The 20169-nt window shown below is 44.8% G+C and overlaps 1 protein-coding gene across 1 annotated transcript in view; it reads left to right on the top strand.

Moving 5' to 3' along the window:
* LOC8027776 (cytochrome P450 3A25-like) overlaps positions 1-17044 on the top strand; it is a 54847-nt gene extending 37803 nt beyond the window's left edge. The window contains exons 5-8 of the mRNA XM_040222515.1: positions 3096-3212; positions 12475-12563; positions 15168-15310; positions 16899-17044. Coding sequence (XP_040078449.1) covers positions 3096-3212; positions 12475-12563; positions 15168-15310; positions 16899-17044 — 495 coding nt within the window. The remainder of the gene's footprint in view (positions 1-3095; positions 3213-12474; positions 12564-15167; positions 15311-16898) is intronic.
* Positions 17045-20169: the final 3125 nt, after the last annotated feature.

The following is a 20169-nucleotide window of genomic DNA, read 5'->3' as shown; positions in this document are numbered from 1 at the left end:
AGATTCTGATTTGAATCTTGGCCTGTATGGTCCTCTGATTGTTGGTGAGGGACTGCCCCCTCCGGGTGAAATTTCGCGAATGACGAGAAACTTTCGTCACTCTGAGTGTTGGTCAAGCCTGTACGCTTGTGAGATCGCGTCTTGAGTTCACGTCTGTGGTATGGAACTCTATGGCAATGTCGCAGAGCTACCTACTTGAAAGTATCCGGCGCAAGTTGATACGACTTTTGTATGATAGAAACTTTGGCCGCAGTAGTTTTTACAACTATATTCTCTCCTGGTTAACTTCGGCATGGAGTCACTGGATGATATAAAAATTACGAGAGAGATGCATTTTCAGCACCAAGTTCTGCGCGCTTCTGTTGATTGCGCGCAGCTGTTGATGGCGTTGAGGTTTTGTGTGCCATCCAGGCTGACACCCAAGTTTCGATACACTTTTTATCCTGATGAGCTGTCCATCTGCCCTATAACACGCATGCAACAAACATATGCCTTTTTTTGTTTGCGAAGACATTTTTGTTTGATTTTAGTGTATATATTTCTGACTTTATGACAGAGTACTGCAGCCAAGGCCACTAGGTTGTTGGTAGGAGCTCAAAAAATATTTGTCGATATGAATTTTGCTGCACGCTATTCTCTGGCAAATTTAGGCGTAGAGGAGAGTGAGATGATGAAACAGGACGAAAAAAAAGAAGCTGTGACATTGGCCTCTGCCACCCAACTACAACCCTTGCTACATAGCATTTTGGTTTTATGACCTCTAAAAAATGCTGCGGCATATTCTAAGTTCCGGAAACAAAGCTCGGGAAAGTATCAGTTAACGCGCATATTTAAAACAGTTAACTAGTAGATTTCGAACACTTATTTCGCGAATATTCACTTTACACTTCTACCGTGACATCTGCTACGGTCGATGGCCTTCTGCTGAAAGAAGAATTTATTTATTTTACATCTCATTTCTTTTAAGAATCAATATTAGTCGCGAGTGACACGCGCTGTAGATAATTCCGCAAATTTACTGTGCAAATTGCATAAAGCACATATTTTGAAACAAGAACTAAAACAGTAGTCTTTCTGAAGGCACTACCAGAAACGTAATTCTAAGTTGAGCACTTAGAATTAAAAACAACTCTACAGTGCACAACCGCACACTAAATGAAATTGTTTTGTGCCACTAATTCTGGCGCGTAGTGTGTGCACTAGCCAGTACCAGTACCTCGCAACACAAGCAAATATTGATTGGAACGAAAACATTATTTTGGAGTGCTTTCTGTGAAACTTGATACTTCCTACATGGTCAAAGTCAGCCAGCAACGTGAGCGAACTGTAGAAGAATACAGGACGGACGCTGAACTCACAACTCTATATTTCATCCAGAAGAGAAGAAAGAAGATGAATCAACAGGCTCATGGCACGAGGGGGAGATGGCTTTAGCGCATCAAAACGTTTAAAACCAAAACTTCCTTTTCAGATAGTGTAACGGAAAGATGGCTCAAGCAGTGCTCCCCCAGACTTTGTATAATATGCGCCACGTAAATGTATCACGAGAGTTTTCCTTATATCGACCGATGATAGCGGTGCTGGCCAGATTTGGATTACATCTGCAGGCTTGACAGCGTAGAGGCAAGTGACCCCCCACTTGACCTCATAGACACGCTGTGTTCATATAGCCCAGGGGTGGCCAAACTGCGGCTCGCGAGCCGCATGCGGCTCTTCACGGCTCCCTCCCCTACCCTCCCTCCTTCCCCACACCCCCGCCTCCCTCCCGGTTGTATGAATACTTCCCCAAAAAGAGAATTGGAACGTATTTTAAATCGAAATACAGGTTGCGGTTTGGTTGTCTTGTGCTACTGCTACTTTACGTACAGTTGGACTGCTTTTGACTTGGATAGACTCAAAGTAGCTCGAATTTCGCTTATTGCTCTAAACTAAAATTTGCCGTCGCCCCCCCCCCCCCCCCCCCCCCCTTGCGGTTCTTGGATGTTTCGTGGTTTTGTTTGCGGCTCTCAGGCCGGGTCAGCCTGTCCACCCCTGATATAGCTTATCATTAATACATCTTTCTGTCTGTCGAAGGTACGTTCTACCACATTTTAAAGAAATGCTGTACACCACGCGCGAGGTACAAGGCACAAACTCTATAGCCTGTTTCTTTTTAAATTACACTCGGGATACTTTTTCTAAATTTAAGTGCAGCTTGGAACAAACCAGGGTCACTTTTGAGGTGCCTAAGAAACAACTGGAACTTGATATCTTTGGGCGACTTGTTCTAAGTTTTCGGATACGTTGTGCAAGTATAAAACCACTACCACAGATTTCTTCTCAACATTGCGCTTACTGCTTTCTTTTCATTTTACTTTTTTACCCAAGGACCGCACAACCTCATTTCGCACCAGTCACGGAAACCGAGATGACCGGAGTCTCTCAATCTAAGACCTGAAGCTGTGATTAATGTTGGTTAGACGTGACTTTTTAGTGCTGATCCTAGACATGAAAGAGATTTACCTCTTTTAATATTTCTTTAGTGCGCTGAGGAGTAACCTAACATACCCTTTATTGAACGTGGGGAGGACAAGCATAAATGGTTAGTCTGAAGTGAGGGTGATGGGTCCAGAAATTGTAAGACACCTTCCTTGGGCACTTCATAGGTGAATCTAAGACCAAAACTACGCTTATAAAAAAATATCCGTAACACTGGTGACTAGATCTTTCCCCAGGCGATTGTCAAGCAGAAGCACAACGTCGTCAAGATAGCGAAACACGTTTTTCACATGAAGTCCAAGGACATCTCCCATGGCACAATCAACTTTCGCAAAAAAAGATTTCACTGAGGATGTGGCGCTACCGACGACACTATGCGTGTTTTCCTGTATCCATCTACAGTTTCCTCAGGTTGCTCGCTGACTTTAACCATGTATAATGCTTACCTACTAGCCCAGCTCACCACGCCTCTATATTTATACTTAATTTCACTCGGAGAGCGAGCAAGTCCAAGGGAACAATTGCATGAACTCGGAAACGCTCGAATTGTGGCTTTCGTTGTTGTACAGCCTTTGGATGCTTGGTGAGGCGGTTGTAATTGAGAATCTCATGCGCAGATTATCAACTTCTTCGATCCACTTTTGGACAACATGCTGACCATTGCACCTGCTGAGAAATGGAGGAGGATCCGCCCAGCAGCAAGCCCAGCGTTTTCTACGGGAAAGCTTCGCAAGGTTTGTGCGGTTACAACTGGGATACAGTCATGTAAAGTTAACGCTACATTCCCCAAAAGAACTTCCATAATGTGAGTTGCTCGTGATAATGAGGCTAAAATGTATGTATAGCCAGTTCGTCCCCGAATATTTTTACTCTATAGTGGGGTATTCATATTAACGGAGACCATATTAACCAGACCTGACTGCAGAGCGTTTTCGATCTCGAGGCTCCGCTGAAAAACAAACAGAAAACCATGTGTGCATAAAGTAGGGTTAGACTCAAAAATACGAAAGAGTTAGACAAAGAGGACGGACAGGACAAACATCTTTCGAAAGATGTTTGTCCTGTCCGTCCTCTTTGTCTAACTCTTTCGTATTTTTAAATCTATTACCAACGCGCTCAATCTAAGTTTAAGCTTAGACGTTCGTCAGAAGTGTGTTCCAGCGTGTGTGTGTGTTTTTTTTTTAATTTTAGAAATTCCAAGGTGTCATCCTTCTCCTTTGGAGGTTGTGGACAGCATCCTTGAACATTTTGACGACGGACGCAGAACGGGACGAACGTCAGGCTTGGTGCTTTTGTAGCCCAGCCATAAAGTTACTATAATGTACGCTAGAGGTTCAACTGGCGCTAGTGTCTATGCAACTTCTGTGACGCAAATTGAAGCAGACAGCAACCGGTTTACTTTCGCGGTGCTCCTGTGCATTCCTATGGGAAAACGTGCGTGCATTTTGTCTCTTCGCCAGAAAATAACACGAAGCACTTTGGTTATTTGGGTCGTACCGAATAGTATGTACCTTGATTAACATTGTAAAAGTGTAATTACTTTAGTTGGCGCATTTGCCTTTATTAGTGAACGATGTTTAACTTCGCTACATTTCAATCCAAATGTGTGTTTCGCAGCACGTATGTAAAAACAAGCGACGATTCAAACCAAAATAACAATCGTAAGGAATATAGAGTGTGTTCAAGGCTCGCCAGTCCTGTCACTATGCGAAAATGACCCCGTCGTGCATGAGTGGATGAAAACATTCAAAACGTAAATAATTAAGCACGTGGGCTATGAAAGGTGTCTCTTCGTATTGTTTTTTCTGCCGGGCAACTTTTATCGGGCACCTATTCTCAAAGGTTTCGATCGTCCTGGTGATATTTTGAACGTAGAAGTTCGCACAGAGCAGAAAGAATAAAGCGGTACTTACCCATTTAAAATCGGAATATATTACGTGGCCTTCAATTTATTTTGATCGTTCATGCGCGGGGAGTTACTGATCCAGTGTTACTGCGCAGTTCTTGCCGTCTCCCTTAATTCCGAGAAGTCCTTCGTTCGTTTGGCACGTATATCCCTCATTCTGAAAAGCGCCGACGTCGTGTTCGCGCTAACAGTGTCCAACAGCGCACATAAATACACGTATGAAGCCGTTTTAGCACCATTTTTAATGCAATCAATTTGAAAGAAAAACGTCGTAACTTACCAGTTATTCCGTCGGCCTGACTCAGAAATGTTCCAAGCTTCCTAGTACGTACGAATTATTCGGAATATTTGCTCTTATGATCGAGCGCATGGAGAAAATGCGCTCACTTTTTCCCATAGAAGTGCATTACCGGAAATCAATTTTGGACGGGTTTCCTGTCTGCTTCAATTTGCGACAGCACAGTAACGCCACTTGAACCTCTAGCCTACATTATAATAACCCTATGAGCCCAGCATGTCGGCGATTGGAACATGTCATTGCGGTGGTGACCAATTTTTTTTTTAGATTATTTTTGTGGAATTTATTTTCTTCCTGAATGAAATACCGCACGTTCATGTTAAATAATTCTCGAACAAAAAAAAAATAGAAAAAATAAAGAACACTGCCGTTTTTAGCGTCGTTCCAGTTGTCTACTTTTAAAACATGCTGCGCAATTTTCAAAAAGAAACACCCTACTTGACTTTCTGAGTGTTTCGGTTTTCTTCCAGAAAGATAAACTTTTACAAGAGCCATGTATCAAATGTCAAACGTTTCGTCTTAGGTCATACCCTTTTCAAATTTCAAGAATATGTTTTTTTTTTTTTTTGCCGTGATTCACAACTTTTGGAATTTTATAAACCCAGTTCAAAATCTTTTTTATAAACCTAATTTCTTTATGGTTGCCGTAATGGTTAGAGGTGTTAATGTTTTGTTTTTTCTTGCGTCGAACGAATTTAATTATTATGGTGCGCGTAAACAAGGTGTCTGCTAAATTGCTACAAAATGTGGACTGACTAGACGTCTTAGAGGTAAGAGCAGATCAAAGGTGTTGCGAGAATGACTGCCGGAATTAACACAGCTGTCCCAGAGCAGCGCGCATACATGAAGAGTGTATTTCCGGGCAAATAACAGGTGGAAAGGTAAAAGAAAGGATTCGAAACCCGTGTGGCCACAGAATGGGGCCATTTTTAATACGAGTAACTTAGCGTTCCCTACAATACTCGTCATTTCGAAACGCAATGCTGCGAGTACAGCGCTCAACGAAACGAAACCGACGAGCGTGGCCTCGATCACATAAAGATACTCGAGTAATGCCTAGAGTAATTAAAAGGTGGAACCCTATGGTTACTCTACGTTAGACTAACTGTATGCATGCTAGCTGCATACGCTAGAACAATTGTGTGTGTTCCTCGAGCGGAGCATATGCAATTCGACTAGCGACGTCAAGCGCTCCTTTGGTCTTTGTCATTTCGTTGAGCACTGTACAGTCACGTGTATTATTTTGATTCTTCGATGAAAGCAGACTGGTGTTCTGAGCGTTAGAACAATTGCATCAGACGACTTAATTCGGTGGAAGCGATAGAAAAAATAAACGACCTATATATTTTCACAAAGTGCGCCGCAAGACAAGGACAGAGTAAGTGAGACAACACGAAGCGCTACTTTCAACTGAATGTTTATTGAAAACGCACTATTTATATACCCCAATTGGGCTTCTCAAGTAAGAATTCAAATTCTTTGTCTGTCAGATGCACTGACGGGGCACTAATGCACTTGTCATCCCCCTGCATTCTAACGTTAAATGACTCGAACATCTCTCTCGAGATTTTACTTCTCAGCTTTCCCAGAATTTTTTTGTTTTTTCCAGTTCCGGGGCGCAAGGGCATCTGTCGCAATGAATAGCTAAATTGCCCGAAATGGAATTCCTTACTGATAGCGCGTGCTCTCTTGCCCTTTCATTAACGCATCTGCCCGTTTGGCCCACGTACCCTTTTCCGCATGTCATTGGAATTGCGTATACGACCGAAGATGCCCATTCCACAAATTTTCTAGAGTGCTTCTTTCTGCAAACGTCACCTCCGTCTTGTTTATTGTTAATTCTTTGGCACAGGCTGGACAGCTTTTCCGGGGCCGAAAACACAACCGGCAAATCAAAGTGTGCCGCCACTTTATTTAGGTTGTGTGAGACCTTGTGTATTTACGGTATAACAGCGGGTCTCACTCTCCTCCTGGGCTCCTGGGCTCCTGTGCTTCCTCTTTTTTCTTTTCATCTTGGAAACAAGTGTTTCAGCCACTTCTTGAAGAAAGCGATCAGGGTAATCCGACGATTTTAGGCATTCCGCCTGGTTGCAAAAACTATACTTTTCACGGTGTGCTGGCACGACTTGGCCAACGATGCCTTCAAAAGGGAGGAAGTGATCCCTCTCTTAACCAGCTTAGAGTGTGCTGAACTAAAGGGCAGGACCGTTTTTTTTTTTTTTTAGCGTGGTCTGTACTCCCCAGCACACGTGCTCCTCTTGAAAATCTAAACTTAAATCCAGAAATTGCAGCTTTCCTGACGCCATTGTTTCGTGAGTGAAATTTAGTCCTCGCGAATTTAAACAGAAAATTCCCAGCACTCTTTTAATGAGGTTATCATCCAACACAGTGGGCTGCGGTACCAGCGCCAGTAAGTCATCCACGTATCTTAGTATCTTAACATCCCCCTTTTCTTTTAGGCTGCTGAGCACTTCCCGGCCACATCGCGCCAAAAAAATATCGCACAGTACGGGGGCGACTCGTGACCCAATGCAGATCCCATGCTTCTGAACATACAAGTCACTTTCAAAAGACACAAAGGTAGAATCCAGGTAACATGTGAGCAGTTCTATAAATGAGTCCACACTAAGCCCACTAGAGTTCCTAAACGCAATCTTGTCGTTACGCTCTATGCACTCCCTAACCGCAGAGAACAATTCGCCATGCCGTATGGAATAAAACAAGTCCCCTACATCGATGGAGAACCCGCCCGAGTAGAAAACATCTGCAGACAAGCACTGGATGGCCGCCTCTGAATTACGAATCAGAAACGGATCGTTTAAATCAAGACCCGCAAGCTGCTTGCCCAAGAACCCCCCGACTTCACGTTGCCATGAGTCCCTTTCCGACGCTATCACCCTAAATGGAATATTAGCTTTATGGGTTTTGGCAGTAAAAAAACACTTCCAGGCTAAGCTTCTTGGAAGCCTGAACCCTCTTCGCCAAACTGCTCAATTCAAGACTTTCACAAAGTTGCTTGGCCGCTGTCTTGATCTTGTTAAGTGACACATTTTTAACTTGCCTGAAGTTCTTTTGGATAGCCGCCCGTGACTTCTCCCCGAAGAGGCCCTCACAGATAACGACGAAGCCGCCCTCCTTATCGGCGGTCAGGAGCTTGAACTTGTCCTCTTGAAAGTAAGAAACCACTGGTCCCGTCCTTGGTGCCTTCTTTTGCCCGCCCGACTTTTATCTCAGGACGTCGACGGCCTCCGAGATGCACCTCTCTCTTTCTTGTGGCGTGACTATCTACCAGAGCTCTTGCAATGCACAGCTTCTCAATCAGGTTGGGGTTCGGTGGGAGACTGTACTTGGGTCCTCTTTGGAGCACATCTGTCACACTCTTCGGCGCCAACGCTTCCATCAGAAAAGAACCGGGCTGGGAGCTGGAGCGCGTATACGTTCTTCTTCTTGGGTAGGGTAGCCCTGAGGCTCTCCCACATGAACTCCGTCACTTGCGAAGCCAGCCGAAGGTGTTCCCCGTAGGCTTTCTCAGCAGACCTTTCGTTGGGACTTCGTTGGGACTTGACTGGTGGCACCACATCCGCAGACAGTCTCGATACCATCCGACTTGTTTCCACATCTCTGAGCGCATGATTCGGCACATCCTTTTTGCGTGCCCCGCCCACGGTAGCATACCCCCGAACAGCCCTGTTATTTCCGGTGGGTATCGTCCCGTACGTATAGCGTAAGCATAATTCCTCGCCCTGCAGGTGGAAGCTGCTAGAAGATTGACATGCAGGATTCCCACAGACGGTTTGTTACTGTTAAGAGTTAATACAGAGCCCGATGTAGAAGAAATAAACTGCGTCGATAGTGACAGATGGCCCAGTTGGTACATGACTTATTTTCACAAAATGCGCCGGAAGACAAGGACAGAGTAAGTGAGACAACACGAAGCGCTTCTTTCAACTGAATTTTTATTGAAAACACACTATTTATATACCCAATCGGGCTTCTCAAGTATGAATTCAAATTCTTTGCCTGTCAGATGCACTGACGGGGCACTAATGCACTTGTCATCCCCTTGCATTCTAATGTTAAATGACTCGAACATCTCTCTCGAGATTTTACTTCTCAGCTTTCCCAGAATTTCTGTTTTTTCCAGTTCCGGGGCGCAAGGGCATCTGTCGCAATGAATAGCTAAATTGCCTGAGGGGGAATTTAGCTATTCATTGCTAAATTCCCCCTCTGGGAGAAGTCGCGGGCGGCTATCAAGAACTTCAGGCAAGGTGAAATTGTGTCACTTATCAAGATTAAGACAGCAGCCAAGCAAATTTGTGAAAGTCTTGAATTGAACAGCCTGGCGAAAAGGGTTCAGGCTTCCAAGAAGCTTAGCCTGGAAGTGTTTTTCACTGTCAAAACCCATAAAGCTAATATTCCATTTAGGGTGATAGTGTCGGAAAGGGACTCATGGCAACGTGAAGTCAGGGGGTTCTTGGGCAAGCAGCTTGCGGGTCTTGATTTAAACGATCCGTTTCTGAATCGTAATTCAGAGGTGGCCGTCCAGTGCTTGTCTGCTGATGTTTTCTACTCGGGCGGGTTCTCCATCGATGTAGGGGACTTGTTTTATTTCATACGGCATGATGAATTGTTCTCTGCGGTTAGAGAGTGCATAGAGCGTAACGACGAGATTGCGTTTAGGAACTCTAGTGGGGCTTAGTGTGGACTCATTTATAGAACTGCTCACATGTTACCTGGATTCTACCTTTGTGTCTTTTGAAAGTGACTTGTATGTTCAGAAGCATGGGATCTGCATTGGGTCACGAGTCGCCCCCGTACTGTGCGACATTTTTTTGGCGCGATTTGGCCGGGAAGTACTCAGCAGTCTCAAGGAAAAGGGGGATGTTAAATACTAAGATACGTGGATGACTTTCTGGTGCTGGTACCGCAGCCCACTGTGTTGGATGATAATCTCATTAAAAGAGTGCTCGGAATTTTCTTTTTAAATTCGCGAGGACTAAAGCTCGCTCACGAAACAATGGCGTCAGGAAAGCTGCAATTCCTGGATTTAAGTTTAGATTTTCAAGAGGAGCACGTGTGCTGGAAGTACCGACCACGCTCAAAGAAGACGGTCCTGCCCTTTAATTCAGCACACTCTAAGCTGGTTAAGAGAGGGATCGCTTCCTCCCTATTGAAGGCATCGTTGGCCAAGTCGTGCCAGCACGCCGTGAAAAGTAGTTTTTGCAACCAGGTGGAACGCCTCAAATCGTCAGGTTACCCTGATCGCTTTCTTCAAGAGGTGGCTGATACACTTGTTTCTAAGATGAAAAGGAAAGAAGAGGAAGCACAGGAGCCCAGGAGGAGAGTGAGACCCGCTGTTATACCGTATATACACAAGGTCTCACACAACCTAAAAAAAGTGGCGGCACACTTTGATTTGCCGGTTGGGTTCTCGGCCCCGGAAAAGCTGTCCAGCCTGTGCCAAAGAATTAACAATAAACAAGACGGAGGTGACGTTTGCAGAAAGAAGCACTTTAGAAAATTCGTGGAATGCGCATCTTCGGTCGTATACGAAATTCCAATGACATGCGGAAAAGGGTACGTGGGCCAAACGGGCAGATGCGTTAATGAAAGGGCAGGAGAGCACGCGCTATCAGTAAGGAATTCCCCCTCGGGCAATTTAGCTATTCATTGCGACAGATGCGCTTGCGCCCCGGAACTGGAAAAAAAAAAACAAAAATTCTGGGAAAGCTGAGAAGTAAAATCTCGAGAGAGATGTTCGAGTCATTTAACATTAGAATGCAGGGGGATGACAAGCGCATTAGTGCCCGTCAGTGCATCTGACAGACAAAGAAATTGAATTCTTACTTGAGAAGCCCAATTGGGGTATATAAATAGTGTGTTTTCAATAAACATTCAGTTGAAAGTAGCGCTTCGTGTTGTTCCGCTTACTCTGACGTCTTGCGGCGCATTTTGTGAAAATAAGTCATGTACCAACTGGCCCATCTGTCACTATTGACCTATATATTCCATGCAAGGTTTTTGATATTCGCTTGGGAACTTCCGGCATTATTCGAGATTAATGAAAATGTATCATTTATTTAAAGATATTCTAGCGTGCATTGTATGATTCATATGCCGGGGCAACCATGCTGGCGCAAGAGCTTAGGCTCGCCGCGCTCTAGCTACGAGCACTTGCGCCAGCACGGTTGTCCCGGCATATGAATCATCAAATGCACGCTACATACCCCCCCCCCCCCCCCCTGGCAAACTTGGTCAATTCATTTGGTCAAATAGTTGTGTTTTGTTTTTTTCCTGTCATTTACATTTCACTACTTTTTTTAGCCCCCACGGACTGAGCACTTGGAAGAACTCGAGACCGTGGCTCCTATTTCCGTTTGTCGTTTAGCTTCTATACAAAAGTGCCTCGCGCTTTAGGTCTACGTGGCCTTCCATTTGTTGAGAATATATGTGAAAACTAAAAGGACTGATTTACGTATTTCGTATTGAGGCTTTTATATTTTTCCACTATTTTTATGTACGCGTTGGGTCGTGCACGTGTAATTCCCTAAAATGCTCGGGTGATGTATTTACGGTGCATTCATGTACACGTGTTTTATAATGTGCAATGCGAGTGACTAATCTCCTTTAACACTAACGCACACTACAACTTCCGAGTAAACCTTTTAGTTTTCTTAGTCCTTGTACAGAATGTTAATCTGGTCTAGATTATTTTTCCTAATTATTATCGACTGCATCAATCTATCTATGGTTACATGGCTGGTATCCTCTCTGAAAGATGGCAAAGCCACCTGCGTTTTTACAATATCTTGATGGTCACATGATATTCCGCTCTGATCCTCTGTGAAGCCAGAATGACACCGCAAGGAGAGAATACTAAACACTATTGAACACCTTGTAATATTAGTGTGCAAGCGAAGTCACCATTCTGGTGTAATTTGTAATAAGAAGCATAAGGAAAAGTTTAATCGTTCTTTAGAATGTTAAATCTTGTTTTTTTTTACACAGTAGTGAGGTAAAGTCGTATGAACGCGGAATCGACAATAGGAGCGAGATTTCGTTGTGTCTCGAGTCAAACAACCGAGTGAGACAGAGAGACATCAACTTAAAGGGCCACTGAAAAGAAAATGTCTTGTTTTAAACAGTCTGGTTGGGACAAGCGTGTCAAAAAATAATTTTTACGCGAAAAAAAAAAAGTCGCATAATTTTGACAGCGCGAGACGCAGTGTAGTCGGAAGTCACCTCCTTTCCACTTGTTTTCTCACTCGGCATTTCAGGCGCTTGGAGAAGAGGTACGAAGCTGTGGTCACCACGTTGAGGCGGAGAGAGTGCATGGCCATCTCGCCCAGCTGGAAGAGCGTATGGCCATTCCGTGACCGTCAAGGACTTTTCGCCCACCATTCAGACGCAACCAAAATAAATATCGCGCCGTCAATATTGGTGAAAAAAATATAAAAAATCGTGGAATATTCCTTTTTTGACACGCGTGTCCCAACCAGACTGTTGTTTTTTTCAGTGGCTTTTTAAAGAGCAAAATGCTTCAATCTTAAGAGAGGCGTGCCTTCCTCGTTGGAACATGAACGACTCATCTGACAAAAGACGGGCAAACTTTTAGCATTCTGTCTACAACATAAGTATTATGCTTTTGTCCATGAATAACTAGGATCTATTTTGTTTGACCACTTTGTTGTCGGTTCATCCACATTTCAATGTCTGATATTTCAAACAACGAATTGTGCTTTTTTTTCACAGGAAATATTCTATTTCCAACTCACAAACCAATTTCTTACAGATGTATTTTTTGATCGCTGACTGTGCTCGGAAAACAGCTGAACATTTGAAAGAAACAGCCGAAAAAGAGGGAGAACTAGACCTCAAACAGTAAGAAGAAATCTTTATTCGCTCGTCTTTGTGCTTTTTTCTCCCGACAGGACACATAATATTCTCTGCCGGGTGTATCATCGAATGCTTTTAAAAATTCGATAACAATAGGGTGCTTGAGAAAACAGATTAACTCTTTCCAAGAATAAATTGCCAGTCACGGCAGACGTGAAGTATTGCGATAGTATACAAATCAGCTAAGTAATTAACTACATTTAGTAATTAACGTTTAATTAGCGAAATTAAACGTAGGTTTCAAATTAGAAACTTGCTAAGCATCATCGGAAACCCTTAACTCGACTCATTTTAAAAGAAGATATAAGGCAGGGATAGCACTTCACTGCGTTCCTTAAAGACGTTCAATTCAGAGTCACGTTTCTAGTGGCGAATTCGGGTGGTCGCCTCTCCTCTGACCATAATTCAGCAGAGCGCCCCATCCTCGTCGCAAGAGCTACTTGGGATCTTTTTTAGCCGATCACAACTGCTGGGTTCAGAGCGCTCTGGCGTGCTCAGACCAGTCACGGAAGCAAAAATTCTTAACATTGACAGATGCACTAATTTTTTTTACAACGTATACGTTGTAAAAAAAAAAAAAAATCTCAATCGTCCACTGTATACGGTGGACGATTGAAAAAATTTACGCTCGCAACGTGATGAAATAACAATTGTGACGTAAATTGTTTTACGCATCCGCGTCTAAAAAAAGCCGTTTACAACTCCCTGTAACACCGAATTAGAGCGCAGCTCTTGAGGAGGAGGAGGGAAGGGTACTGGGGGGGGGGGTGAAGTGACCTTGGGGGTCACGTGACGATGCCGATGATGTCATCAGTGACGTCACTGATGACGTCATTAGTGACGATGACGATGCGGACTCCGATGACGTCATCAGCGATGATGACGATGACGATGCGGATGTCGGTGACGTCATCAGTGACGTCACTGATAACGTCATCCGTGATGATGACGATGCGGATGCCGGTGAGGTCATCAGTGATGATGACGATGACGATGCGGATGCCGGTTACGTCATCAGTGACGTTGACGTCATCGGGGTCGTCGCGTGACCTCGGCGGGGGGTCACGTGACCCTGGGGGTGGTCACGTGACCTCGGGGGTGTCACGTGACTTTGGGGGGGTCACGTGACTTTTGGTGTCACGTGACCCTGGGGGAGGGGTCGCGTGACCTCTGGGGGTCACGTGACCTTGGGGGTGACCTTGGGGGTCACCTGACCTTGGGATGACCCTGGGGCCGCGTGACCTTGGGGTGACCTTGGTTACGCCGACGCCGACGCCGCTCAAGCCAGGAACGGGCCCCTAAGAGCTGCGCTCTAAAAAAAGAAAACAGCAGTATGTGAATTGATTTTTGCAGAACTGAACGAAAGCCAATGTTTGGAAAAAGCTGTCAACTCATCGCGTTTTTGACTTTGAACGCGCTGCGATACCGGTCATGCGTACGGCAGAGCAGGCAAATATAAAATGGTTAACAAACCGCATTCTTTTCACGGCGAAATATCGTGCAAGCAGGATTTAGCACATATCACCATGTGACACAAATCACAGTGTATTATATTCGGCTCTCTGTTTATTTTACAACACAAACCTTTGAACGCACTTTTACCAAACCTGAAAATTTCTTGAAGCGACCACAAGACCCGGTAGAACAGCGGCGAGCTCTGCGAGCTGTTCCTTCGTAGGTTAGGCTTAGCGGATTCATCGCCGTGAGATGAACGATCTCGTGAAAGCACTGGAAATACTTCACACGTCGACTTCTGTTACGGTCACAAACGAATGTCGTACCGTCCGTTGTAATCCTCGCACCATCGAATGCACAAGCGCTTTGTAGAACCACACGTCAATCGCCGTCATGCCGGACCCCGCACACCACAAAAGACCACTGCCGGCCATCGTCAACAAAACCACGTGATCCCCGTCCAAGTACTACGTGACGCCTGCGCCGCTCCGAATTTACCAAAACGCGACATTTACAGAAGCAGCAACAAAAACGTGCATCCTCAGTCAGGCATCGAACCTCGGCCCTTTGCTTGCGAGCCAAGCACGATAACCATTCGGCCACGGACGCGCTGCCTATTTGGCCAGCTGCGCGCGCGGCAATATTACGATCAGTGGAACTGGGTGGCTCCCGGTAAGAATAACTTGGAGAAAATGACGGCTTCTGTATTACTTCACAAACAGTTCAGAGCGTGTACAGTTACGCAAAGGGATAACGAAGTGTATCGTTCAGGGATGGAAGCAGATAAAATAACTGATGAATACGTAAAAACTTATTTCGATTCATATGACATGCACATAGGGAAACCTAGTTCTGTCTTTGAACTTAATAAAACTTGCATTTGTGTGAAGACTATCACCTGGTGATCTGTACCTGATCGGACTCTTCTGCGCAGTTTCCAAGCAATCTGCAATCTACGCTTGATGTGAATCCCCTGCAGCTCCCGCCTTAACATTTTGCCTTCAGAAATACGTTCTTTCCTTCTGTTGTATGGGGAAGAACGAACGAATTTCAGTTTAAAAGTCCTAATGAATTATTATAGTTCTAGCGGATGCGAATAATATCCCTCAAATATTTTTCTCTCACTGGTTGCAGGTTTTACGGAAACTACTCTTTGGATGTAATTACGAGGTGCGCATTCAGCACCCGACTGGACTCGCACACTGAGACCAATGAGTTTGTAACTAAAGTCAGGCAAGCCTTCGGAGGCAAGATAACGCTGCGACTTGTCTTGTTCTGTGAGTAGCTCAATACATGTCATACCGCGCCAGCTGGCTTATATTAGAGAAAAAAAATATTTTTGTTTTAATCCCCGACACTTTCAGATAAGAAACGAGGGTTTCAGGCTCCTGTGGCACTTTCGAACAGAAATTCCGAGTAAATCGTTTAAAGGGATGGTGAACCGAAATTTGGATTTAAAAAATACTATGCTGGATATGTAGGCGGGACGCTACAATCCCTACAACACTACTAGTAAGGCGATATCTCAAATGGACGGCCGTATTTTTGGAAAAAGAAGTCGAGGTGGAACCAGGCCGACGAGCCGCGTGACCGTCAAGATACTTGTTTCCTCCTCTTTTCGCTTCATTCCCTCAAGGCCGCGAGGCGGAGAAGACGCGAGGCCGTTCCCTCTCCTTCTCGGAGAAACATGACGTCAACATTCCTGCCAAATGCGCCTCTTTTTTTTTTAAAATACGGTCATCCGTTCGAGATATCGCTGTTTGAGTGATGTTTTGGTGTTTGTAGCATCCCGTTGCACGCTTTCGGCCGCGTGTTTTGGGGAATCCAGATTTCGGTTCAGCATCCTTTTAACCTTATAAATGCAGTGTAAAAAAATGAGACGTCTCTGTAACGCGAAATTAGAGCGCAGCTCTTGGGGAGGAGGAGGGGAGGGTACGGAGGGGAGGGTATGCCTCTCCTCCTCCTCCGTACCCTCTACTTCTCCTCTGCTCTTCGTCCTTCCCTCCTTTCCTCCTTCTCCTCCTCTTTCCTCCCCTACTCTTCCTCCTTCCATTCTCCTCCTCCCTACCCTCCCCTCCTCCTCTACACCTTCCCTTTTTCCCACAGTTTCCCCGCTAAATTTAGCTGAAAATTTTACGCCACGTGACCTCAGGCTTCATACTAGACGTTTGATCGTCTAATTGCCCATAAATGCCCGATTGTTCTAACTTTCTTACTTTGGAACACCACCCATCGGTCTCACGCAGTATTCGTTGGACGAAATCCGTAAGCCGGCTTGGTTGTCGATCCATGATCCCGGACGACCCCCTACTTCTGAGGCTGAGACACTGACAACGCTCCTTTATATCCAAGACATCGCGTAACATTACTGTCAATCGTTCAGTTATTTTGGCTATTCACGTGGCCAGTTCGAAATCTAATGCACGGTACATCAAGTTTACTAAACCGTTTTCTACATCAAGGTAAAAAACCTTCGCGAGAATGAGTGGCTATCGTCTTAAACTGCCCATAAATGCCGGATTGTTCGAAGGATGAAAAGTATGCACGTAGCACTCGTGGTTGTACCTCGAAATATCCGTCTCCATTTATTAAGAGCCAATATGCCGGAAGTGGTAGTTACGAAGTTTCAACCGTATACGTGGTTTGGTGTCCGAGTTGCCCATGCGAGGGTTATGTCCACAGCCATCGTCGCGGATATTTTGACGTTATATTATTATTATTATTATTATTATAAGACATTTACTGAGATGATCTGACGTGTCAGGTGGCCCCTCTATCTTGTTCTTGTGAAACAAATCTAAATTTGAAAGTTTCGAGATATTTCTGTTTCGTGTATAACACTTTGCCTTCTTTCGTGTGTTTCAGTTTTGTTTCCTGGACTTGCCAAACTTTTGAAAATAAGGGCCCTCAACAAAGATATATATCTTTACTTCAAGACTCTCAGCCTCCGGATTATTGAGTATCGAAAGGATACTCAAACTGTACGGGCATACTTAAGTATTAAGTTTTAGTCCTTTTTAATGTTTTCTGATAAAATTGTGGCACGAGGAATGCCAAGGTACACTGCGAATGATATACCACCGACTTCTTCGTGTTCCGCCAGAGATAGTATACAATGATGGATAGGAGCTATTCGTGATTGCTTATGACTGATTGGTTAGAATTGTTGTCAACTTGAGATTCAACTAATTCGGTGATGATAAACTTGCGCAACAAGGGCAGGAATGCATGGGGGGGGGGGGGGGGAGGGAGTGGGTTGATCGAATTTGTTAGCGCATCGATATCCCATTCGGTCAAGCCGCGGATCTAAGGCCCAATCTTCACCCCTGAGCGTTTGAGGCCCACGTTTCGGCCCTATGTTACCGCTGCTTGATGGACGTTCAAGACCTCAAGCAAACAGTAATATTGCACTGGCTAAATCTATCCTTTACAGATGTAACCTGTGTAACCAAAATAAGGTAGATCGACGTCAGGTTGCTTAGGCATATGAAGTTCATTGTTATTTGTTTTATTTACTTATTTGTCATACTATTAGTAGAAATTAAGGACTTCAATAGGAGCGGGAATCACAAATACACTTTGAAGGGCAATAAAAAAATAAAAAGAGCAATCGAAGCACATGCAAAAACTCCGGTGCACGAAATACAAACAATATAAACAAAGTGTTGGGGCTCCAATTCACGTTGTTAAGGTGGTTGGCCAGCAAAGCTGTGGTATCACCTGCAACGATTGCCCTCTGCACTATTCGGAACTCCAACGCCCTATAGGTGGCGGGGCGGTAGTTCCAAGATGGCGGAAGAGACGGGGATAGATTCTCCAGGATATCCCGTGCGCCTGCTCGCTGAGGCTGTTCAGCGCGCTAAAAATGATTTATTTGTCTACAAATGCGAAGCGGTTAGGGGGGGATCATATAACAGGTGACGGAGATGCCGATGTACGTTATGAACACGAGCATGCTGATATTTTAAAGTCGCAGAAACCTCAAATTGCGAACCTTTGTGGTGAGCGAGCGCGTTTTAGGCACCGGCCACGTTACTGTTTGTGGCAGAATATTTCTGAGAGTGATGAAGATATGTTTGGCGCTTTACCTGGCCATCAGTGCTCTAAAAAGAGAGCCGCGAACGGTGTCCGTCAAGCTTCGGAAGATCAGCAATACACAGTATTTATGTCTTCGCGTCACAGCCTCTCAAATCGCTGCTCACCGTCTCGGTTTTAGTGTATTGCAACACGTAATCAAACTGCTCTATGGTTATTGATAAAAAGTTTATTACCGCACGCTATCGTGCGGTGTAGCATTACAACCGCAAGCTCGCGCTGCGCCTTTGAAGCACAATTTTCAGTGCGCGCCAGAAGTGTTGCCGTGCTTATCACTATATAAAAAAAAATGTTTTAGTCCTTACATTCTTTGTCACATATACGACACTCCAAAACTTCAGTTCGCCGTGCAGCCCACTGACATCAAACTGACGGCCCCAACTTTTACGAGAGGCTTGATGACGGCGCAATATAAGATATGAAACAGCAAAAGTATGCATCAAACAGTACCGAAAAACAAAACAAAAAACACCGAGGTTTTGCAGTAGGGCCAAGAAAACCCCGATTACTTTCTTTTTTTTTCTTTACAGTCATTTACACTTAAGTTATTTTAATAAGTTGCACAACTCGGCTATCAAGCCGCTCGTGAAAGTTGGTAGCTCCCGTTGAACGCCAGTGCGCTGTACGTCCAACTGAAGTTTAGGGGTGTCGTACGCTATGCAAAAAAACTGCCTGTTAACACAATCGGCGTGTTTAGGGGTTTTGTTTATGCTCTATCAAAAAAAAATGTTTGTATACCGTACATTTGTTGTACCGTGTTATTTGCAACATTGCGGTCCAACTGGCCAAAACTGCGCGTTGTAAGCTCTCGTCACAAACGGCTGGCTAACACAGACGCGCTTAAAATGTTTCGAAATTTTCTTTATTTGCTTTGTAAAAACCTGAAAGCAAGTACGGGTATTCTATCTTTCTAAAGTGCTTGGAATAAAAGGTCATGTTCCTTGTAACGGCCTTAAAACGCGAACCCATTCCCGATTTGTATTGCTCGACCTACTTTTGCGCAACGAGTTTGCTCCTGCTTTTTGCAAAAAATAGACTTTCCATAGACCGCACTATGGAGTTCATGTTGAGCACAGATTGAGCTGGCGGCCATGCACAAGACCAGAAATCCGCAGCGTATGCGATACACGAAAAGTCCCTAATGAAATTATATTTTTCGGTCCTTTGTGCAAGGCTGTTGCATGGCGCAGAACAAGAATTCCTTTTTTAACGCGCTCACATTTTTATTAAAACGGCTTCACGCATCAAGGCCGACAGTCCCTGCCACCGTTTCCGCGCCGCCGTCGCCGCTGCCGTCCCCGCTCCTCTGGTTCTCCGTCATCCGCGGGAGGGCGAGCGGCGCGCTGGACTTGCGAATAGACCCTTTCTATGGCAAACGCCACCAGGTGGTACTGCAGCCTTTGACGTCCCAGAGAAGTTCCGGTTCATAAAAAGAATGAGCAAGGGCCACCTTAACACCGGTGCTTGAAACGTCGATGAAACATTTAACCAGCGATTCTCCAGGTGAACGCCAAAAGACTGAAGGAGTGAGAGATCTCTTAACACGTTTCGAGTATTCCTGTAAACCAAATTGCCTCCTCCAAGATGTAATAATGTACAGCCGAAGGCCCTCGTTAAATCTCCAACTTTGTAGTCCGTGTTACATTTATGCTTTCTATCACTGGTGACCATACTAAGCAAGTTCAAAAGGCTTGCAAAAACGTTGCGAGCGGAAGTCCCTTGGGACGCAAGCGGCAGTTCATGTTTGCAAACAGTAACGAGGTCTATACCAAAGGATTGACGAAGGAAGAGTAAATGCACTGTACTAATACTTTTTTTAGATATGCTAAACTTCGTACGCTGCCGTTGCCGCGGCTACTTATGCAACCGCAATCTTGACCGAGAAAACGCATGCGGGGAGCGCTACGTGCTTCGCATTGTTAACGGGATTAGTGACGTCACCCCCCACTTTGTACTCTGCCGTTGCCGCGGCAGCTTATGCAATCGCAATCTTTACCGAGAAAACGCATGCGGGGAGCGCTACGTGCTTCGCATTGTTAAC

The sequence above is a fragment of the Ixodes scapularis genome, unplaced genomic scaffold (assembly GCF_016920785.2).
Source record: "Ixodes scapularis isolate PalLabHiFi unplaced genomic scaffold, ASM1692078v2 PGA_scaffold2__306_contigs__length_199485367, whole genome shotgun sequence".
In the NCBI taxonomy this organism is placed as follows: domain Eukaryota; kingdom Metazoa; phylum Arthropoda; class Arachnida; order Ixodida; family Ixodidae; genus Ixodes; species Ixodes scapularis.
Note: the sequence above shows the minus strand (reverse complement) of the source record. Positions and strands in the feature narration are given on the sequence as shown.